We start from the raw sequence: 21,727 nt of genomic DNA, 5'->3' as shown, positions 1-21,727 counted from the left end.
AGCAAAAATATTGCCTAGTGCTGAGCACATGCATTGTGCTAGGCACATATTTTCTCACTGGCACAAATACTTCAAAGGAGATGAAATGATTGAAGATGTTGTTTAGGAGGGCTGTAAAGTCATACAACCTCACATAGTACAATGAAGCACTACAAGAAATGGGGAAGCTTAAACCAGATGTTGTTCAAGGGTGTAGGAGTTATGATCCAAAGGTGTTATGTAGAGCTTACATGAAGACTGAAACATGTGTGTATGTGATTATGAACAATCTTGCTAAGACATTCAATGGATATATTATCCATGCAAGGACAAAACATCTTATCTACATGCTTGAAGACATAGAACAGTCCTTATGCAGAGGTTGTCCTAAAAAAAAAAAGACATGAAGAAGAGGACATCACAGATTTACCCTAAGATTCAAGCCAAATTGGAGAAGGCTAAAGAAGCACTAGTAGAAAAAACCTCAAATGCTCCGGTCTTTTAGGCCCCAAATGCTCCGTTTTTGGCGCGGAGCATAAGTCACACGAGCATTTGAGACATTTATAAATGCTCCGGTTTGTAACTGGAGCATTTGTGTCACAAATGTTCCGGTTTTTCAAAACAATCGGAGCATTTGGGGCCTTAAATGCTCCGGTTTTACCAGTAAACCGAAGCATTTGTATTCACAAATGCTCCGGTTTACTGGTAAAACCGGAGCATTTAAGGGCCCAAAAATAATTAAAAAAAAAAAAATTTTTTTGCTTTTTTTTTTGTTCAGTATTAATGCACAACCAATACATATAGATAATAGTTCACTTTCTGATTGTTTATAAATACAAAAAAATTACAATTGTAAACTACAAGATATGAGTTCGACAAATCTTTGATAATAAAACTAGCAACCAGCCAAGCGCAGCATCACCGACACGGCTGTCGACATGTAGATGTCTTAGCAGATTCGAACTTCAAGTTCGAGCAGGAGTTCAATCAGTTATGAACAAAACTTCAACTATATCTCCTCGCCCACATAAAAGAAAAAACATGATCCTGTTGAATGTTGTTCAATATAAGTCTGTTTTTTGGTCAAAATAATACATTCAAGACTGTGAATGCACTAACAAGTAACAACTCATATGAAATGCGAGAATTACTTGACAATATTGTATTCAAGACTGAAACGTCAAAAGAGTGCCACAATCACTTAGATAGTATATCAAGAGGCTCCAAAATTAATTCTTGAAGCCACAATCAACTTCATCCCTCGACCTCCATAATGTATTTTGTGCTTACCTTCATATCAACGCTTATTCAAAATAATTTTTTTCGTGACTAGGGACCAATTAAACAGAAGCTTCATAGATTATACACTTACCACTTGAGATTCAGATCCAGATTTAAGTGACGGAAAAATAAGTCTGAAAAGCTCTTTTGTTGCCCCAAAACAAGCAGCCTCCCTGGCGTCAGGAGGACATGAACAAGCAAACATTGCATGAGCCATTGATCCAACTTGTTATCTCCATCTTGTGACTGATTAGCCCTGCCACCTAACTCAATAGGTGTGATATATGCAAGACAGCGAATAACCTCAGACCTGTCATAGCATATCACTCTCATTTTAAGTACTACATTTGTGTTCAAGCATTAAGATAACCATTCGCAGAAATTAAAATTATGCATTACAATTGAGAAAAGAACTGACATATGAGCACATACATAGAAGCTTATCAAGTACAGCCAGATTACTTTAAATAGTAATCCCCCGTCAAAATGACAAATTTTTAGGAGATGAGTTGTTGAGTGGTTATGAATTGCTTTTCTTAAAAAGTTCGATGTTATAAGATAAAGTGGGGTATTTTTTTATTCCAACGAGAAAGTGTGGTGAGGGAAAAAGGGCAGGTGAGAAAAATTGAAAAACTAGTGGGACCATACATTCCTAAAATAGAAGTGCTCAAACTATTTTCAGATAAATAAAAAAGGTTCAAACTAATCTGGAACAGAGGAAGTAATATTGACATGAACAATAATATAAACGTCTAATTATTTGTAATCTAGTTAAAATGGTATATCATCCAGAAGCCATTAGTTAAGATCGAGTATCCCAGATTAGCCAGTCGAAAAACAAGGTTGCTCACTTTGCTTCCTGAACAAATCTTGGGCAAAGCTCAGAAGCGTATTTCACGAGCTCACTGAGACATCTAGCCCATCTAAAAAATGAAACTGAAACGGAAAACAAAAAGGAATCTGAAACAGCAATGTCTTTCTAAAGAGGGCACTGAAAAACAAAATTAAGCAAAAAAAATTCGCAAATTGGAGAATTCAGGTGTTATTATATGCCCACGGCCCACTTCAACTGCACAAAGTCATCCTACATCAACTGCCCCCATTAAAATGACAAATCAATGAAGTACACTTATGCAGTAGAGGACCGCTACAGCATTCACACCAGCAAAGAAAATCAAATCCCATATGACATCACCTAACACAAGTACATCATCCAACGTCCAAATCAAAATAGCCAGGAAAGCTGACATAGTGGACAAAAAATATAGAGAAGCTTACATTTTGATCCATGTCATGCAGATTCCTGATATTGATCAATCGTCTCCTTCATCTTATCGAGCTGAGAAATAACGTACTCCAGCTTCTTGCAAGAAATCTCGCTCGATAATCTAGCACTGTAATCGCACTTCTCAAAAGGTCGGTACTCACAAGCACTCTTAATTTCTTCACGCAAATCATACAAGTTTATAGGAATCAATTCATGAAACCTAAAATAGACGCACTAACAGAAAGTCAAGTATGGCAAACTGATATTCGCCAATTAAATAAAATAAATGAAGAATCAATTCGCAAAACCTAAAAAAAATGCACTAACAGAAAGTCGGTGTTACCTTCAGACCTGACAACAAGGAGAGAGAAAGCAAGAATTAGGGTTTGAGAGAAGTGTAGCCTAATTTGTATAGTGAGGTATGAGAGAAGAAATTGGGAAGATAAAAATTCAGAAAAGGGAAACAGCATTGACTCTCCGCGGTGGCCGGTATGGCGAATCGAGGCGAGAAAGAAAGATTTTGAATCAAAAATATGTCCATGAGGTCGAGAAGACAAATAAAAAATATGTTCAACACCTTAAAATCATATGCATATTTCAACTAATTAGGGTCAGACACTAACAAACAATAAATTCTTTTCAAAACTGACATATTTCGATAAGAACATAAACACAAGCAATCACCAAAATATATCGATCACTGAAACACACATATTAATGAAGTGTAAACATACATGATTTCAACTCAGCATATTCTTCTTATTTCATATTCAAAAAAAAAAAAAGGAGACAATATATGCAGAAGCTAAAAACAGAACTACTAAGCATTAATAACACCAATCGACAACGCATCAATATATCGAAACTGATATAAAAGTAATAAAAAAGATAATAACTTTAAAATGAAAAACGAAACGGAAGAGAGAGAATGAACCTTAGCAGGTAGTAATGGAGAATCAATAGTGAGAGAAGTTTTCATATATTTAAATCAAGATCCCTAATCAACACAATTAGGTTATTACTTTCCAATTGAACCAAAAAATTTCAAGCAAATAACAAAACCTAATTTCAATTGAACAAAAAAATTTCAATCGAATAACAAAACCTAATTGTCAAATCACGACATTTTTCAAGGAATTTCACATCGATTTCAATTGGTACATGGAAACAAGAAGTAGGAGAAAGAAACCTTGCCATCGAGTTTTCCTATGCGCCGGAAATGCGAAGGAGAGAGAAACTTGAAGAAGATAATCGCTCTTCTGACAGTCGGCGGTGAACGGAGAGAATATTCGGCCGGGAAAAAATCGCCATTGATGAGTGCTTGTGATGAAGAATTGCAGGAGAAATTCGGGAGTAATTTATGAAGAATTAAGGTTGATGAGCGAAAATTAGGGTAGTTGAAGTGAAAGTAAACCCTAGGAGAGAGAAATTGGGGAAGATAAGGGGGATTTTTTTTTTAAATGGAGGTTTTTACCTGCTTGGTGATGGTGGATGACCAGTGAGGTGAGGGAGTGACGGTGGGTTATGGTGGGAGTGAGGAGAGAGAAAGGAAGAGGAGGGACAGATAGAAGAGGAGATAATACGCCAAGTAATTGTTGCAAGTTTACAGTAACAAAACTTCCCATTCTTTAATAGGTTTAGATATAGAGAGGGTCCAAATGCTCGGGTTGACTAAACCACCGGAGCATTTGATATCAAATGCTCGGGTTGATTGATCAACCCGAGCATTTGTGAAAATTTAATTTAAAAAATTCACAAATGCTCGGGTTGATTAGTCAACCGGAGCATTTGATAAGTAGCAAAAGCAGTTTTTTCCACTAGTGAAGATGTTGCTCTTTGCAATCCAATCCCATCATCACCAACTGTTTTTCATGTAAGCCATTACTTGGACACCCTGTCAGTTGATCTAGAGACTAGGAGCTGCACATGTATGTAGGAAGTGGAATATTACAAGCATTCCATGTTGCCATGCAGTGGCATGTATCTTTCTGTACAACTACAATGCTGACAATGCTGATGACTATGTCTTAGATTGGTACAAGAGAGACACATACCTCAAAACATACAGACACTCCTTTCCACCTTGTGTAGGTGAGCGACACTAGACTAAGGTAGATTACCCATTGCTACTACCCCCAATAAAGGTTTGACCATGAAGGTTTAGGAAAAATAGAATTAAGGCCCCACATGAGGACCCAAAGAAGCATGCGAAGCTCACAAAGCATGGTGTTGAGATGCATTGCAGTGTTTGCAAGGGGGAGGGCCACAAGAAAAGAAGATGTCCTAATAAGGACAGTGCTGCAGCCCATGTTGATAAAAAGGTCAAGAGTTGACCAAGCCTCAACATATGCCACCCCGTGGTATCATAGACTACATCTGTACCTCCCACCAACACACAACCTGAACCAAATGTTAGTGCCCAACCATCTAGAACAGGAAGAAATGAGAGAACAATTGCTGGTGGTAGGGCTCAAGAGGAGCAACAGTTGGAAGAGGGACTAGGGGGAGTGGTGGCTCTAAGGAGGGGGATGAAGGGGGTAGAGGAACGAGGGGGAGAGGTGGCAGGACGGGAGGCAGAGGATATGTGAGTAACACAACCTTCTTTCTTTTTCCTTTTTTCGTCTTGCTCACACCTACTTTGATGGGTCAACTTACTTTAATGTAAGTTCATCACCTAATCAAACTTTATAAACTTTGTATGTTGTTGCCATGAACTAACTGACCTGAATGTACAAGGAGAGGTGCAACACAGGGCTCACAATCAGCTTTGGGTCTAGGCATCCAGGCTTCAACAAACAACAACAATCATCCTTAACTCCGTGGATTTTAACCTATTTTAGGATGAACTAACTATTTTAGGGTCAAAGTGTCATTGGATATTTGTTTTTGGCAATAGAACTTACATAACTGTTTTAGAGTTATTTTGGAACTTGTTTCCATTAATAGCACCCTGTTTTGTATAAGCTCTAAACATTGCTCACAATTGTTGTAATGACATTCATGTTTTGGCAGTATTTTAGAGTGAAAATTATGTGCCAATAACTGAAGTTGAAGAACAATAGATGTGCAAATAAGCTATTCATAGCAATAACATTGATCATGATTCAGGTTACATGAAGTTCATACTAGGATTAATTCCATCACCACAACAACCAACCAATACATACTTCTAACCTTAATTCATTACTAAGCCTAATTTAGCCTAATTTAGTACAACCAAATTGCAAGGATTGCAAACAGAACACACGACAAGCCTAAAGCAATCACAACATAATTTCCCCACGCATCTCAACATTTCATTGCTCATACTGTGCATTGCTTCCTTCATCTTCTCTTTCTTCAATTTCAGCTTTTACAACTTTTACTCCACACCTTTGAACTGCAATTCATATTCACCAATTATTGTGTATTGCTCCATTAACTTCATCTGCAAAAACTCACATCTAGGGCATGGGCCTTCATTGTCCTCCTCCCATTTGAAGAACCCACAATTAGATGTGCCTGAATTTCAATTTGCGAAGAACAAATTAAAAAACCCTAAGTTTACTTAATTTAACATTAAACAAAAGCAAAAAATTGAAAATTTTCGTAATTCAATCAAGGACAAATATTAGACACTTACATATCACTTCGAACAACCAAAAAATTTCTTCCCCATATTCACTCCATGCTTGCAGGTTCCCTGTTTTGCAAGTATGTTATGGTAGCATTTCACTTGGACATCTCTTCCACTCCCCCTTAAATTGCTGGACCTAGATGAGTGTTGCGATGCCATTGGAGTTCAATTAGAAAGTCGAAATATTGGGGGGTTTTCGCATAATTAGGCAGGTAGAGGGAGATTGTGTTGGGGCGAAATTTTTTGGGTTTTATTAACTAAAAAAAGTCACGTGAGGGCACGCGACTATTGTTTACCTGCATTTGCAGGTTGGTAATCTACTAGGTACACGTGTGTAAAGTATCCCCAAAAGTTGAGACTGCAGAATAAAAATGGAAGTTGAGACTTTTTTTTTGTTTATACGTCCAAAGTTGAGACTGATTAAATCAATTTTTCCTTATTTTTACTACAAAAATCAGCCCAAAAGCTTAAAAGCAAACAAAAAGAAGTACAAAGGAAAAAAAAAGGTAAGTAAGATAGTAACTAATAAGAAACAAAAGAAGGAAGAAAATAAAAGAAAGGGAAATGTGAAACATTTGCAATGGTAAACCGTTATTCTTTTGAGTTTAAAAAATGACCATATACTAAGTAATATTATACCACCGTGACATTAATGATGTTTAAACCATTACTTGGACCGTTAAACCTATTTACTATCCTAGCCCAAGTTAATCCCAAACAACTACCTAACCCACTAAATCCCCACCCACCACCACTCTTTCACTGAAAACACTATACTCCCTTCATTCTCTCCCTTCCGACGACTTTCTCTTTCTCCTTATCACTCTCTCCATCCCCGTGAATTCTCTTCTCATCTCTCTTTCTATTTCGCTGCCGCCGCCTCAGATCTTCACCGTCACTTTGTTCTCTCCCCCTTCACGTTGATGTTGCTGATGCTTCCCCAGATCTTCACCGTCACTATGTTCTCTCTCCCTTCACGTTGGTGTTGCTACTGTTGTTGCGTTGCTCTTGTTGAGACCTTGACTTGTTGGTGTTGGTGCTATCCCCCTCTGTCTCTCTTGCTTGAGTCTGCCATCCTCTTCTGCCTCCTTTGCTCCGCCCATGATTATTTCTTCTTTTTTCTTATTGATATGGTGGTTTCAAGTAGTTAAATGGTGTTTTTAGTGGCTGGAGTGGGCTGTGGGTTGATGGGGAGTTGTTTCAAGGCTATCTAGGTTGAGATATCGATGAGTCTTTGGTTTCAGGGGTGGGACAATGGTGGTGGGGTGTTGTTCAGCTGGAGTGTGGTTCATGTCGAGTCCTGGGACAATGGTAGTTAGGTGGGATGTCAATGGGCTGGGTGGTGGTTGGTTTAACCTGGGTTAGGTAAACCGATAATGCTAACAGTTGAATTAATGGTTTATCCATCATTAATGTCCCGATTGTATAATATTATTAAATATATGATTATTTTTGAAATTCAAAGAAAAACGATTTACCATTATAAATATTTTATAGTATAGGATTAGATATAAAAACAAGAGAAATACAGCAGCACAGCATCGGCCACCCACCAAACGTCGGTCCAAAGTCCAAAAAAGTGAAAGACCGGTCAATACAGCCAACCCGCCTGAGACCGTGAAGCCCGCCGGCCCATCCCAGCTCGCTCCACAAACCATCACAGCCCGGTCCAGACCTACCTCCCCGTCCAAGCCCGCCAAGGCCCGCACCAGTTATACTTTTGCTTCATTTTGGATTATTGTCCCTCCTCCCATCTTTAGGGTTTATAAACATCGAAATTCTGAGAAATTACAGTTTTTTGGTGCGAAATTTCTGTGATTTGGATTTTGCATGAGCATGTATGAGAAAGATGAAGGACGTGGTTAGTTTTATTTCATCTCTCTTTGCCTCTCCATGTCTGATTTGCTTCTTTATTAGTCTACGAAATTCCCTAACTTATATAGGTATCGCAACCATATTCATCAGCATTTATATGAATTTTATCCCCTTCAATATAATCATTCATGTTGAACATATGTTGAATGGACCAATTTCAAATTACAAAGAATTACAAAAGAGTTAAAGACTATTTATTTTTGGGTTAGCGGTTTTTAGCAGCAGCTGCAATTTCTAGAACATCTTTGACAAGAATTATATAGCACATTGAGCTATAATGATTTCCCAACTTGCCTGGTTCTGCTGCTGAACTCTTGATGAGCAGTCAGTTTACTCTTTGATAATAGGCTTTTTAATCATCGAGTTATCGACGGAGTACATAATTTTTAATGAGTTGTGACAAAGATCTTTTCTTAGCTGCAATATATTCCATTTCGAATTGACTATTGTCACTGAGCAAATAGATAGAAAGGATACTCGATTGGTTTTCGCCCGGGTGGAAGAGTTTTGGGGGGGGGGGGAGGGGATGGAATTTAATTTTTTCTGCTCTAAACTTCTAAAATTGCACCTTGAGAGCATCTATGCAATGCCGAGTCCGTAATTCTTCTGGAGTGTTGTGATTTTCTTGATTGCTGGTTCATTTGTGATCTATGTCATGTCACATACAGACCTTAACATGAGTATTTTTGTTATATAGTCAGTCTATTGGTGGAAGTTAGTTAATTAGTAGCATCGCAACATATTTATTTAAAGCGACCCTTGTGGAATGATTAATAAAACCGTCTTCTTCCATTAGAACTTTCCGTGTGCTTGGTTGATCTTGTTGCTTATTGTTTCTTTTTTCGTTTTGAAGAAAAAGTTCATTAAGAACGCCAAACGTTATCTACAATAGCTTTTGAAGAAACATAAAATTACAATCAAATAAGATCAAAACAAAACCGTCTTCGATGAAACTACAACGAACCTACCAACCAAAGTAGCGGAGACCCATTGTATTTGCTGAATGTTGCAGTTGTTAGTGGAACCATCTATAATCTTGACATAGTTTAGAGAAGAACATTGTTGATCTAACTATGCTGACCTTATCCGAGGTTCCAATACTTTCATGTTGATAATTTTAAACTTCAACTAATAAGAATAATTTCCCATACCTACAAACAAACAAACAAGACTCACAGCTCACATAGGAGAGAAGGAGACCTCCATGACAAAAATCTTTGTAGCATGGGTTGACAAATCTTATAAAAAAAGACTAATTTATTCAATAAAACAAGAAAATAAACTAAAATCTGATAACAAGAAGGGAAAAGGGGCTAACCATGAATGAGAACATCCATGGCAGGCTGGCAGCCCCTCATAGAGGGAAAAAGGAGAAGAAGGGGCGGCGAGGGAGAATAGGGGAGCTTATCTTGTTGCTTATTGTTATTTGTGCTGGACGGCTGTATATGCTGGACGTATCATTAGGTAGTTATGTTGTTAACCTTTGTTAGAACTCATGATACGACATGGATCATTCCTTCCAGGAGGTTAAGCAAGCTAATCGAGGTGAAAATCCAGCTCGATTTCAACGTACAGATCAGTGGCGCCCTGTATATTCTTGGTTGGAATCGTTGAACTCGGATGAGGTGATTAAGTCCAAAGACATATCTGACTGGCTGGCATTGAACCCTGAGATCAGTGAACAGTTGGGCTCAAGACATTCTCGTTATCATTTGATGCACTATATTAAAAAATGTCATATGAAGATATTGAAGAAACGGAAGGTAATCATATTCTTTGTTGCTTTTAACTGTTTGCTGCTACGACCGATATTTTTCTCTTGTGGCAGCTTTCCGTTTTGGTCTGCATATGCATGTGCAACCTTAAGCTATCTGCTCATGTGTATGCTGTGAATTTTCTTGGATAGGGTGGACTACAGAAGCCTAGTGAAGCAGCACCCTTGACTGCTGGGCATCTACATATGGCTAAACCGCTGGCCATGGTTCCTTGTATGTTTCCCTTTAAGAGCATAAATTGTTGGATTGCTTCAATTTCATTGTTTTTGTGCATTCATGTCAGGGTCTGTTTTTTTTTTTTTCAAGTACTTCAGAATTAGGAGAATGAAGAAGTTTAAAGAAATTGCTACTCTATATCTAATCCATGTTATTGGATCCTCAACTCTTTGTTTATTCTGGTATACACCCTACATATTAATTTCTTGTTGAAATGATCTAAGCAATAGGTGGAAGGAACTGATTAATCATCTTTCTATTGTATGTTTATCTGAACTGTAAGTGCAGACCTTTTTTTTTATATCGAATACCAGATGTTCCTTGGCCACAGTCCCTGTTTAAACATTAAATATGTCCTTTATAATACTGCCCATGCTCTTGAGAAATGCAACACTTTGACTTTTGCACTATTCAATACACCACTTTGACCATTTTTTTTAAGCAACATACATTTTTTTCAACCAATATATTGTCTACAATGTTATTGGACTTGTCTTAAATTCTAATAATCAAACACATTAATGGTCAAAGTTGTGCTTGGCACTTGGCAAACGCATGAAGTATATAGAACTATTCTATGACTTCAGGATACGAAAAGGCCATTGGACCTTGCCTTTAGGTGACACAGTATCAATATTGGGACAACTGTTTGGGTACCATAAATCCATGCTATGTCAATTCACGACATTTTCTCTCTCTTTTTCTTTTTTTTTTGCATGAGTGAAATTAGTCTGTTCCCCTCACTTCGAAAGTTTGAATTCAATAGATTTCTTAGCAGCAGCAGCTACCTTGCAGTATTCTGATCTAGCAATTGGTAATTGCTGCTAAGTTCAGGATGGAAGTCAGGGATTCGATTTTCCACCCTTTAAGGTATTTGGCTTTGTGTTATATATATGGTAGCGCTCAAAACTTGGCTCTTATGGGTGGTGATTGACAAATGAATTGGCTCAAATGCACGCAAGCTCGTGTAGCGTACTTCTGCTATACTCTAAGATCACTTGATGAAAATTTGCATTGTGTTTCGAGATTTGCTCTAATAACTATGGTACTTCTGTCCTGATATAAATAAGATGATTATGGTTGTATATATTGCTTGTTCCTAGAATCTAAATTTATATCAAGTCTCTTGTTTTAGTGCCAGCTGATTAGCAAGATGAACTTAAGATAGTTGCGCTTTATGCACATCATTCCATTGAAGCTTTTTGGGTTGATTAAAGAAATGTCACTTATAGTCTAAGTTGTGTCCAAGCTACTATCCGCTGGATCCATCAGGAAGTTTCTCAAATTCCTTGAAACTGCAAATATGAAACACAATAGGCAAGCCAGGGAGTCTGATTGAATCCATGAGAGTGATATCATTGCTTGACAACCCCCTTCCACAATTCTTTTACCTGCTGAATCCATGACAAGGTTTGATACTAGCTTGAAGAATATCTTCTATATTCCATCAATTTGGAATGTGGCCTTGTATTTTCTCGAACGGTTAAGGGCTTTAGGCCTATAATTAGGGTCTTGAGATTCTAAGAAATGAGTATTATTATTGGAGAGGGTAGTTTGTTTATGACTTCTTGATTGCATCAGGACCTTGTGTGACCAATTCATTCTTGTTATTGTCTGATGGTGCTGTTACCTTTTTTTTTCTTTTGTTTTTTTTTTTTCTTTTTATCCAAATGACAGTCGATCCATCAACAAATTTGCCTAAAGACAGCGACCTCTATCGAGTGAAGCGAGAGGAAGCTTTGCGCAAATACGAGATGTAAGTGCTGTAACTTTATATTATTATATTATCATCATCTGCATTTAGTTAACTCCAATTAGCATTGTGAGCTTCAATATACTCGGTATCTGTTTCTCACCGATATATCTGCAGTTTGGTAGAGTTGGAGCAGCAACTTTCTATCATTATCCCAAACCAAAACGTTGCAGAAGATTCTTGATCAAGTTATGTGGATCAATCTGGCTTACGAAAAGTCACATTCGTTTGCTCCTTGTTGAGCATCATTAAACAAACCACGGGGGGGATCCTTGGAGATTCATGGTCACCAACTGATGCGACTACGTTTGCATTCATCTCGTGGCTGTTTTTCTTCCTCGATGATTTTCTGTTAAAATTTGATCATTAGGAAACAAAATGCGGCTGTTAAATCAGGCATGTCTATGCTTCATATCCTTCCACCACATTTAATCAATGTAATTCCAGTTTTATTCTGTGCATGTTTATCGAATTATACTTTGCTGGTTGTTTTTATAAGCTGCGACTTGCGACTTGTGACAAGCTTCAACTCTCAGTGGTAGAGCACTTTAACTTGATTCGAGGAGAAATTATACTTGAGGCTTAGCACTAGAGGGCTCGGGTTGGCGTAGTTTATAGTTGGTAATTGGTGGGTCGGTTCAGGATGGGGTGAATGAGCTTCGGGTTCCGCTCTTTTAGCTTTATGCTTTGTTTGGATACCTTGATTTCATTTCTAATTGTGGATTTGGATGATATCTATTGTTTGGATGACATATAATTTGAAATCACGAAATTTGTCCAAATAGTTATCAAAAGCCCATACTAGTAGAATTTAAAATTTAAGTTACGTTTGTTCACCAAATACCCTTTTCATAACCGTCGGTAACTCATTATTAGCTTTATTTACGATTTTGCTATCATTAAGCCATAACCCTCATTCTAATCTAACCCTATTCTAACCCTAGCCCCTTACTCTAATCTTACCCTTAAACCCTTCCCCTTACCTTAACCCTAATTCCTTGGTAGCCCCCACACCTTCCTATCCACCCACCCCAGCCCTTACCCCTCCCCCACCGCCCAACACCCTTCCGTTCACCGCCGGCCTCCCCCATCCCTTGTGCATTCGTTCACCGTCGATTCCCCCACCCCCTCTTCGTTCACCGTCGATTTCCCCATCCCCTCTTCGTTCATCGTCGATTCCCCCCACTCTTGCGAGAAAATCCAACTCACCCCGTTCTTCGTTTACCTACCTCTTGTGCGAAAATTCGACTGGGTGTGGTTGCAGGTGATGCGACGGTGAATGAAGAGGGGAGGGGGATGGGCAAAGGGATGGGTGTTGTGGCGGAGGTGATAGGGAGGGGATGGGGAGGGGGGATGCGACGGTGGAAGGGAGGGGGGAATGCGGCGGTGGAGGGAGAGGGGTGGGGCTGGGGGTGAGGGGTTGGGCTTGGGGGTGGAGGGGGTGGTGGGCTGGGTGGGTTAGGGTTTGGGGTAAGGGTAAGGGTTTAGGTTTATGATTAGGGTAAGGGTAAGGGTTATATTAGGGTTAGGGTTCGATTAGAATTAGGGTTTAGTGTTAATAACGACAAAATCGTAAATAAAGCTAACGGCGAGTTAACGACAGTTAGGAAAAGGCTATATTCGAAATTCATGGGTATATGATGCATTTCTGAAACATTGAGGGTATATGGTGAATTTTTAAATTTGTCTGGGGTATATGGTGAAAAAACCGTTGAAGTTATTACCTTGTCATTTGAAAATTTTCTGCTCACATATCTGAACACTGTTTACGACTCAATCTATGTCCTAACTTCATTCAATATCATATGTCTTCTTTCTCTCCTCTATGAAATCCTTTTTTCTCTCTCCTTTATGAAACCCTTTTTTCTTTGAAATTGAAATTTAAACTTTTAAATTTCATATTTCAATTTCATTATTTAATATGAAATACAAGTTTTCAAACACTACCTTAAGGCATTTCAAATGACGTGATTATTTGGATCTTGGGTCGGTGGGTTAGAATTGGGTAGGATAGGTCTTGTGCTAATCTCAAAATTTGAGTTAGTTGGGCTTAGTTATCAGTTAATTGTGTTTGGGCTGGAGTACCAGTTAAATGTGTTTAGGCAAGTATATGTAGCTCATAAGTAGTGCTAAAGGTTGACAACAATACAACATTGCACAACTTGACAAAGAAAGTCGAATTTATGGCCTATATGTTGATTCTCAATTTCTCATGTACTTCCTCTGTTTCAAAATATAAGGCATTCACGCTTTACGAAAATTTGCTTTGACCACAAATATCCCTCAAATACGATAAGTAAAAATTATAAACATTATACCGTTGGATTCGTCTTGAAAAATACTATAATACTATTATTTTTTAAAATTTCTATCAACATAAATTGAGAGTAATTAACGGTCAAAGTTCGACCTCGAACATCGTGCGTGCCTTATATTGTGAAACGGAGGGAGTATAAAACGCTATAAATACTTCCTTCATTTTTAGATACTAACAACATTTGCACAGTAATCATTATTTATTTACCAATTTTTATCTCATATTCTCTCATTCATCTATAAAAAAAATTATAGTAAAGTCATCGTATTGTTTTAACGTATACTTTCATACTGTTAACTTTTCATAATTCTTATTTATATAAAATTAAAAATATTAATGAAAAAATTAGTGCATTGGATCACATGCAGGCGTTAATTGTTACATGTGGGGATGGCAACAAGCTGGATCCAGATCCGTTCCATATTCGACGGATCTAAAAAAATAGGACCCAAATACTGTGGATCTTGCGTATTCGGGTTCAAAATGGGTCCAAAACGGATCTACCGTACTTTGTACAATTTTACCACTTTCAATATAAAAAAAATTATAAATTCAAATAAAAAACAACAAATTTACCAAAAATTGCAACTAATACAATACCACAAATTTGAAATATTAAAAATAAAGTAAATCTAAAAACTTGCAATAATTAAAGTTATTTATACAACACTTTGTTTAGGGAGTGAGGTTGGTGGTTCTGCAGATGATGACTGGCACGATTAAATAGAGGTAGGGCGCAGTGCTGCTGATTGTAGATGGAGAAAGGGACGGTCATGCAGTGGAGATTGGTAAGCGTTGGAGCTGATTGCAACAATCATGGATCTAGGGGTTGTTAGGTGAGTGCAATTACAGTGATGATTAAAACAACAAATACAAACACTGGGAAGCATACGTTGCTGAATTCAAAGGCTCTTTCATCATCCAAATTCGCAGATCCTTCTTCAATTGATCTAGAGTTTCTCTTCAGAACATTTAATTCAATTCTTATTTCTTATAACCAATGCAGTAAAGCTCAAAACAGAGGGTCTAGATTTTAGACTTAGGGGGCATTTGGTATAAATAGGGTAAATGAAATGGAAAGGATTTTAATAAGAAGGGGAAAGGGTAATGAGAAGCGTTATCTTGTTACTTATAACTCATATCAAACAACTAGTTTAATGGTGGAATGGAAACAATATGAGAAGATTATGATTGAGGAAGGGAATGGATTTTGTTTCCACTAGTTTAACAACGGTAACAAATGGAAGGATTGTGTTACCCGTTGGAAACAGTTTTTGTTACTTATAACTCATATCAAACAACTAGAAATGGAAACACTTACTTGAATCTGTTTCCAACATAAAAAAATTTCATACCAAACACCCTCTTACAAAGATAACTTTGGAAGATAATAAACACACGTGATGGTGGAGAGAGATGGGGGAGCTTGAACAGTGAAGCGGTCTAGTGGAGAAGCAAAAGCCTTGTACTGGTGGTTGGAGAGGTATGTGGCATTGCTCGTAAAAGGGTGGTGACCAATGACTACTGGAGAGAGAGAGAATGAATGTTAGAAGCTTACAGAGTTAGAGCCCTACGCCATCCCACTATTTTTATAAAACGAATTTGCGGATTCGGGTCCTAAATAAGATCCGGACTGAGATTCGAAGAAGGGACCCAATATTTTTTTAGGGAGTTACGAGTGGGTCAAATGAATGTTAAAGGCTTAGAGAGTTAGAGCCCAACGCTATCCGATTATTATTTTCTAAAACGGATCTGCGAATTCAGATCCTAGATCATATTCGGATCCAGACCCGCAATCCGAAGAGGGACCCCCAGTTCCGACCCAATCCAACAGGTCTGAAATTTTAGGATCTAGATCCGTAAAAACGGAACCGGTCCACGGGTTTAGGCTGGGTCCAGGATCAATTGTCATCCCTAGTTGCATGTATTTAGATTTAGATGAAGTATCAATTTAAGTACTCCTTTCAAGGATGAGGGATTGGCTAGCTAAACTTCATGCAAAATATAAATCGATATAGTAATTAACTTAATTAACATATTTTAATGCATAATTACTATTCCAACATGCAATATAACAATGTTGAAAGATAAAACAAAGTGCAAATGTAAAGGTTATTGATCCACATTTATACAAATAATACTTATATAAGATTGTCTTCCCATGATTTATGGTAACTCGAGGGTAACCATTTACTTTAACGGGCTCATTTCTCCTTAAGGTGCCTCTTTTAAGATTGAAAGTGACCCCTTAGATTATAGTGAATAAGTAATGCATTTAACTTAGAAAGTTATCTTTAAAACGTAACTCATTCTTTAGGGCAAAACGTGAGGTGGTCTTACACTAATAATATTGTAAGGTGGACTTACCGGAAAACTTACAATAGCTAAATAGTCTAATATTTGGCGATTTTCTCTGTTAGTTGGTGGCTTGATTGTCTTGGTCGATGGCTTGGTACTCCTGATTCCTTGTAATACAATTTAATGAGTTCAAGGATTAATGAGAATTTTTATAGCTTCAAATTAGCCTAATTATTTAGTTAATAGTCCATTGAATATGAAGATTATTTAAGTATAACTAATCCTGCCTCTGGCGCTTCAAAGCGATTTCCTTCTCGAGTTTAACCTCTTCCGCAATGCATATCCACTTGAACAACTATTTAATCATATCATTTTGAGGAAATTTGAGCTAAAGTAAGTCCAAACTAAGTTTATCAAGTAACGGGGGCCAAAGATGGAGAAAAATGAGACAACGGATTCCCAAGTATATGCTGATGAAAGCATACAAATAAATGGAAAATGGTGTATACCGCTGATTTAGAGCTGAAGATAAAATTCCAGGTTAGGTGCATGGCAGTCTTAGTTCATCGTGGAAGGGACAAGATGATTCAGGATATGAAGAGGTACTTTTGGTGGAAAGGGTTAAAGCAAGATATGCCGCAACATGTCTCAGAATACTTAAAATTGCCAAAAAGTGAAGTTTGAGGGGAGAAGCTTATGAGCAAACAGAGTGTGATATGTTGCAAGCTTACGTACTGAAGTTTAAGGGTTCGTGGGAAGGTAAATTAGCATGAACATAATTCTACTGTAACAATATCTACCAATCGAGTTTGGCTCCGCATGAAGCTCTATATGGAACTAAATGTCGAATACTTTTTTGTTGGGATGATGTGAGTGTGGGATTCCAGTAAGGCATGCGTAAGATTATGAGACTAAGAAGCAAGTGCAAGTAGTTCGACCAAAAAAGAAAAATGAAGATAGTTCAGGTTATAAGTATTCAACCTTTTGTTTTAAGAACTATTATGGTTAACTTATAAGGATGTCGAGAAGTGTTTGTCATATTTGGTTGTGAATTGTCACCATATAAGCTTTGTGAGTTCGACTATTTAGAAGCATGAATTCCGATATGATCTATATGTATTGTGTTTTTAAGTGGCTTGAAGTGAGCAATACTAGTTTTCGGGATTTGTTGTATGAAATTATAAGACCCATTGGATCTATTAATGAATTTGTAAGTCATGACTCCTGTTCTAGATTATTGGGAGAAGTTGTAAGATATTGTTACTTTAAGAGATTTAGATATATGTTATAAAAGCTTTGAAACCTAGTTATATGAGTTTCGGAGACTATGGATTTGTGTAATTAAGAATTAAGTAATGTTACACAAGGACTCCTAATAAAAGGAAAAATATTATATAGTTCGACAATACCCTTGGTCAAGGAACTCTGAACCAACCGTGGAACAGAAGGAACAACATGTGAGAACAAATTAGATATGCAAGTTCAGTATCCTCAGTTATTCTAAGTTACAATATAAGTTTCGGGATAAAACTTCTTTAAGGGAGGTAGAGTGTAATAGCCTCAATTATTAAGTTGAGATTATTTTTATAAATGAAATTTATTAACGTACTAATCAATACGTAATGTGTTGTGCTTTTTGAGGAATAAAAATTTGATTGGTTAGATTATGTGTATTTTGTCTTTAAATGTGAATATTATGTGATTATTAATACGAATTATGAGTTAGGACAAGTCATTTGTAAGTTACATTAGGAACGTTGAATATCATTTCGGAGTTTTGAAATATGTGGTTATTCTTAAATGAAACTCCCATAATATACTTTATACCTTTTGAGTTAGTCTTGTTAGTTAACCTTTTAAACCATCCTAAACCACATTCGGAATCCTTTTGAGAATTCTTATTGGAAACGCCTTTTTGGTAACTCTTGTTGAAACCTTGTTAATAAACCATTCAATCTGTAATAAGGGGAAACATAGAATGACAAAACGTATTTTAAACGTATAAATTTTTCTTGAAAGTTAAGTTAAAGTATTTGAGATTTATGATTTCAGTATAAGTATTTAAGTATGATATTTGAGTATAAGCATTTAAGTATAGGAATAGTAGGTGCATAAGCAGTGATAACAACGTGTATTGCTTATTATGTGTCTGGAGCGGGTATTGCTCCTTTATGTAGGGTCATGAATTAAAAGTGTTGCAAGTATAATATGAAAGTTGGGGAGACATCTCTTAAAAGTCTTGAGATGTGGCTTAGCCTTCACCACTCATGTTCTTTCCTTGGAGTTATGCTATGTTTGTGATAAGTTTTAAGAGTATTATTCATGTTATGTATTGAGATTGTTATGCGATATCTTGGGATAAATCTCGGGAAATGACTTTAGAATATACAATGTATTTTAGTAGTAATTTAAAGGAAAGAATCAGCATATTTACTAAGCAAATTTAAATGTATGTTTGAGGAAGTATTAATAGATTTCTGAGTAGATATAAATGTTTTTATGAATGTCATAAGTTTTATACTTTGAGTACACTAGTAGAATAAATGCTATTTGCTGCGGTTAAAAAGTGCCCTATTGCTGCGGATTTGGGTGCGCAGCAATTAAGGGCGCATCAATAGGTATTAATCATATTGCTGTGGTTTTAAACCGCAGCAATATTAACAAATATTGCTGCGATTTTTATGCCAAACCGCAGCAATATATTTATTTTAAATCAGATTTAGAAAGCATATTGTTGCGGTTTTTAGGTAAAACCGCAGCAATATGCTATATTTAATAATAAAAAATAGACATATTGCTGCGGTTTTTTAAGTAAAACCGCAACAATAGGGTCTGAACAGGTAAAAAAAATTTTTTTTTTGGCATTTGCCATCAAATTTGAAAGACAAAAAGGTTAAAAGCAAATAAAACAACACTTATTGAAACTAATAACAAAAAATTATTATACAAAATTCAAAGACATAAAAAATTCAAATTGAAATATATTATTACAATATATTTAAGGCAGAATATAGAAAACCAAAATTATAGTAACTAAAAAAATAGCAAAAATATTTAAGGCAAATTATAAAAAACCAAAATCATACAACTCATCAAAAGTAGTATTCTGATACACAAATAATTACTAAAATATTATAAAAACAATTACAAAAATTGCGGCTGGACGAAATAATCAACAAACGCAAAAAACCTATCTAAAATAATAATAAAAAAAACCAGATCTGAAATAATAACAAAAACGACAAAATACACAAATTAAATCTGAAAAAATCGAAATGAAAATCTTCGATCTTCGAGAATTGAACGACTCTTGGACTCTTCGATCTGAAAAAAATCTTCGATCTGAAATAATAAAAAGATCTTCGATCTGAAAAGGACGCAATATTGAAAAAAAAAAAAACGAGAAATTGAATATCAAAATCAGAGTTGACAGAAGGCTTCAAGAGGAACGACGAGAAAAAAACGAGAAATTGAATATCAAAATTGAATACCTGATGAAAACAAGATCTGAACGACGAAGGCTTCAAGCGCGAGGAACGACGAACGCTTCGACAGGAACGACGAGCGCGAGCTTCGAAGGGTCAAGTCTTCGATCTGAACGACGACCGAAGCTTCGCGAGGAACGACGAGCCACTAGTAATGACGCAAACCAAGACACGCATCTCAAAAATCGAACACCTTACTCGCTTCGTCGGCTTCGTCGGGTCGCACAGGGTCGCACAAAGTTGACAGAAGGCGAAGGAACAGTGCACTGAGAACCCGTCTTCTTTTATGGGTAAGTGAGGGGCGCTGAAAGAATAGAGAGGTTGAGAGAGATGAGAGAGAGAAGAGAGGGTTGAGAGAGATGAGAGAGAGAAGAGAGGGTGAGGCGCTGAGAGAGAAGGTGAGGGGCGCTGAGAGAGAAGATGAGGGGGCGCTGAGAGAAAAAACCCTAAGTGTGAGGCGCGCTGAGAACCCGTCTTCTTTTATGGGTAAGTGAAAGCTAATATTGCTGCGGTTTCCTAATAGGACCGCAACAATATATTAAAAAAATATTTTTTTAATATATTGCTGCGGTCCTACGTGGAAACCGCAGCAATATTAGCTGTACAGGGCCCCACATGTTTTTAAAAAGGTAACCGTTAGACAATATTGTTGCGGTTTTGGGCGGGAACCGCAGCAATATTGTCAATTTCTATTTTTTTATTTTTTTGCGTGTTATATTGCTGCGTATAGGTAAAACCGCAGCAATATCACCGCAGCAAATAGCATTTATTCTACTAGTGGTATAAGTAAGAATTAGTTACGTAATTTCAACCACCTTATTATTTTACAAGTGGTAGGACTTGTGTACCAGCATAAGCTAACCTTTTTTGGTCTTTTAGCCTGTCCAAGTGGGGGAAGATTCCTCTGTTTTGCAAGATTAGAGAGAATGTTCGAATTAGCTCCTGTGTGCAAATGTAAAGTTGTGATAAATGTGTTTACTCCGCTGCTATGAGAATATCTTTTTTGTATGATGATTCTTCGCAAGCTAAACATGTATTTTCGGTTATAATTTAGTACTCAAGAATTGTTGTAATAACTATTTTACTATATATTATTTCCAGAATATGCTTGGATAATATGGGATTTCCTAACTTTCCTTAGTAGGGAAGGTACGGAAGTCTACCCTAGCATTGTCTTTAACTAGCAGTTTAACTCCATAATTAGCAATATTATGTTTTAATTAAGTTGCTATTTGGAGTGGGCGGCTATTACATGTGATGACAGAGGATCTCCCTAACGGAGTCCACATTGTGGAGTAAATGCTGTTGTAGCAGCACCATTGATGAGAACCCGATAAGATTATGTTGAGATACATTTGTGCACCAAGTGAACCAACTTAGCTAGAATGCGACAAGTCGTTAGCAATTTCAAAATAAACAACCAGCTTACGCGATCATAAGCTTTGTTTATATCTAGATTGAGTGCCAGAAGGTCACGAGACCCTATTCGTTGCTTGTTAATACTATGCGTAAGTTCATGAGAAAGGAGAATTTTATCCATTTATTTTTTGGGTACAAAGGCATTATGAGAATCCTCGATGAGAGTAGGGAGGAGGGCTTTCATGCGTCTAACCACGCATTTTGACGCACCTTTGTAAATAACATTGTAGAGACTTATCACCGCAAGTGGTTTACCTCTTTTGGTGGCTGAGTTTTTGGGATGAGAACCAATAGTGTTTAGTTCCACTCTTTGAAAATATAACCACTAACGAAGTATCGATAAATCGCTTGAACAACAAAGGATGTGATAGTAGGACAGTAAATCTTAAAGAATTTCGAAGAGAACCCATTGAAGCCTGGAGACTTGTCAGTTGCAATATCAAACA

At 37.0% G+C, this 21,727-nt stretch overlaps 1 protein-coding gene and 1 long non-coding RNA gene across 2 annotated transcripts; one reads left to right on the top strand and one right to left on the bottom strand.

The window, feature by feature from the left end:
• Window positions 1-351: 351 nt before the first annotated feature.
• Window positions 352-4,256, bottom strand: LOC125497473 (uncharacterized). Its single transcript, XR_007274260.2, has 3 exons — window positions 3,717-4,256; window positions 1,352-2,747; window positions 352-1,026 (listed from the first exon to the last, which is right to left on the bottom strand). It is a non-coding gene; the product is annotated as an uncharacterized LOC125497473 (long non-coding RNA).
• A 3,404-nt stretch (window positions 4,257-7,660) lies between these two features.
• LOC104885024 (uncharacterized) lies at window positions 7,661-12,223 on the top strand. Its single transcript, XM_010669734.4, has 5 exons — window positions 7,661-8,004; window positions 9,542-9,781; window positions 9,925-10,006; window positions 11,687-11,765; window positions 11,880-12,223. The coding sequence occupies exons 1-5, from the start codon at window positions 7,984-7,986 to the stop codon at window positions 11,944-11,946; spliced, it is 489 nt and encodes a 162-aa protein (XP_010668036.1). The 5' UTR covers window positions 7,661-7,983; the 3' UTR covers window positions 11,947-12,223.
• The last annotated feature ends 9,504 nt before the right edge of the window (window positions 12,224-21,727 follow it).

This window comes from Beta vulgaris, chromosome 5 (assembly GCF_026745355.1).
Source record: "Beta vulgaris subsp. vulgaris cultivar EL10 chromosome 5, EL10.2, whole genome shotgun sequence".
NCBI lineage: Eukaryota > Viridiplantae > Streptophyta > Magnoliopsida > Caryophyllales > Amaranthaceae > Beta > Beta vulgaris.
This window is presented reverse-complemented; position numbering and strand designations above follow the sequence as displayed.

Coding starts and splice junctions, on each gene's coding strand:
- LOC104885024 (XM_010669734.4), top strand. CDS start 7,984: ATGAGAAAGATGAAGGACGTG. Junction 10,007..11,686: donor ACCGCTGGCCATGGTTCCTT/GTATGTTTCCCT, acceptor TCCAAATGACAG/TCGATCCATCAACAAATTTG. Junction 11,766..11,879: donor GCTTTGCGCAAATACGAGAT/GTAAGTGCTGTA, acceptor ATATATCTGCAG/TTTGGTAGAGTTGGAGCAGC.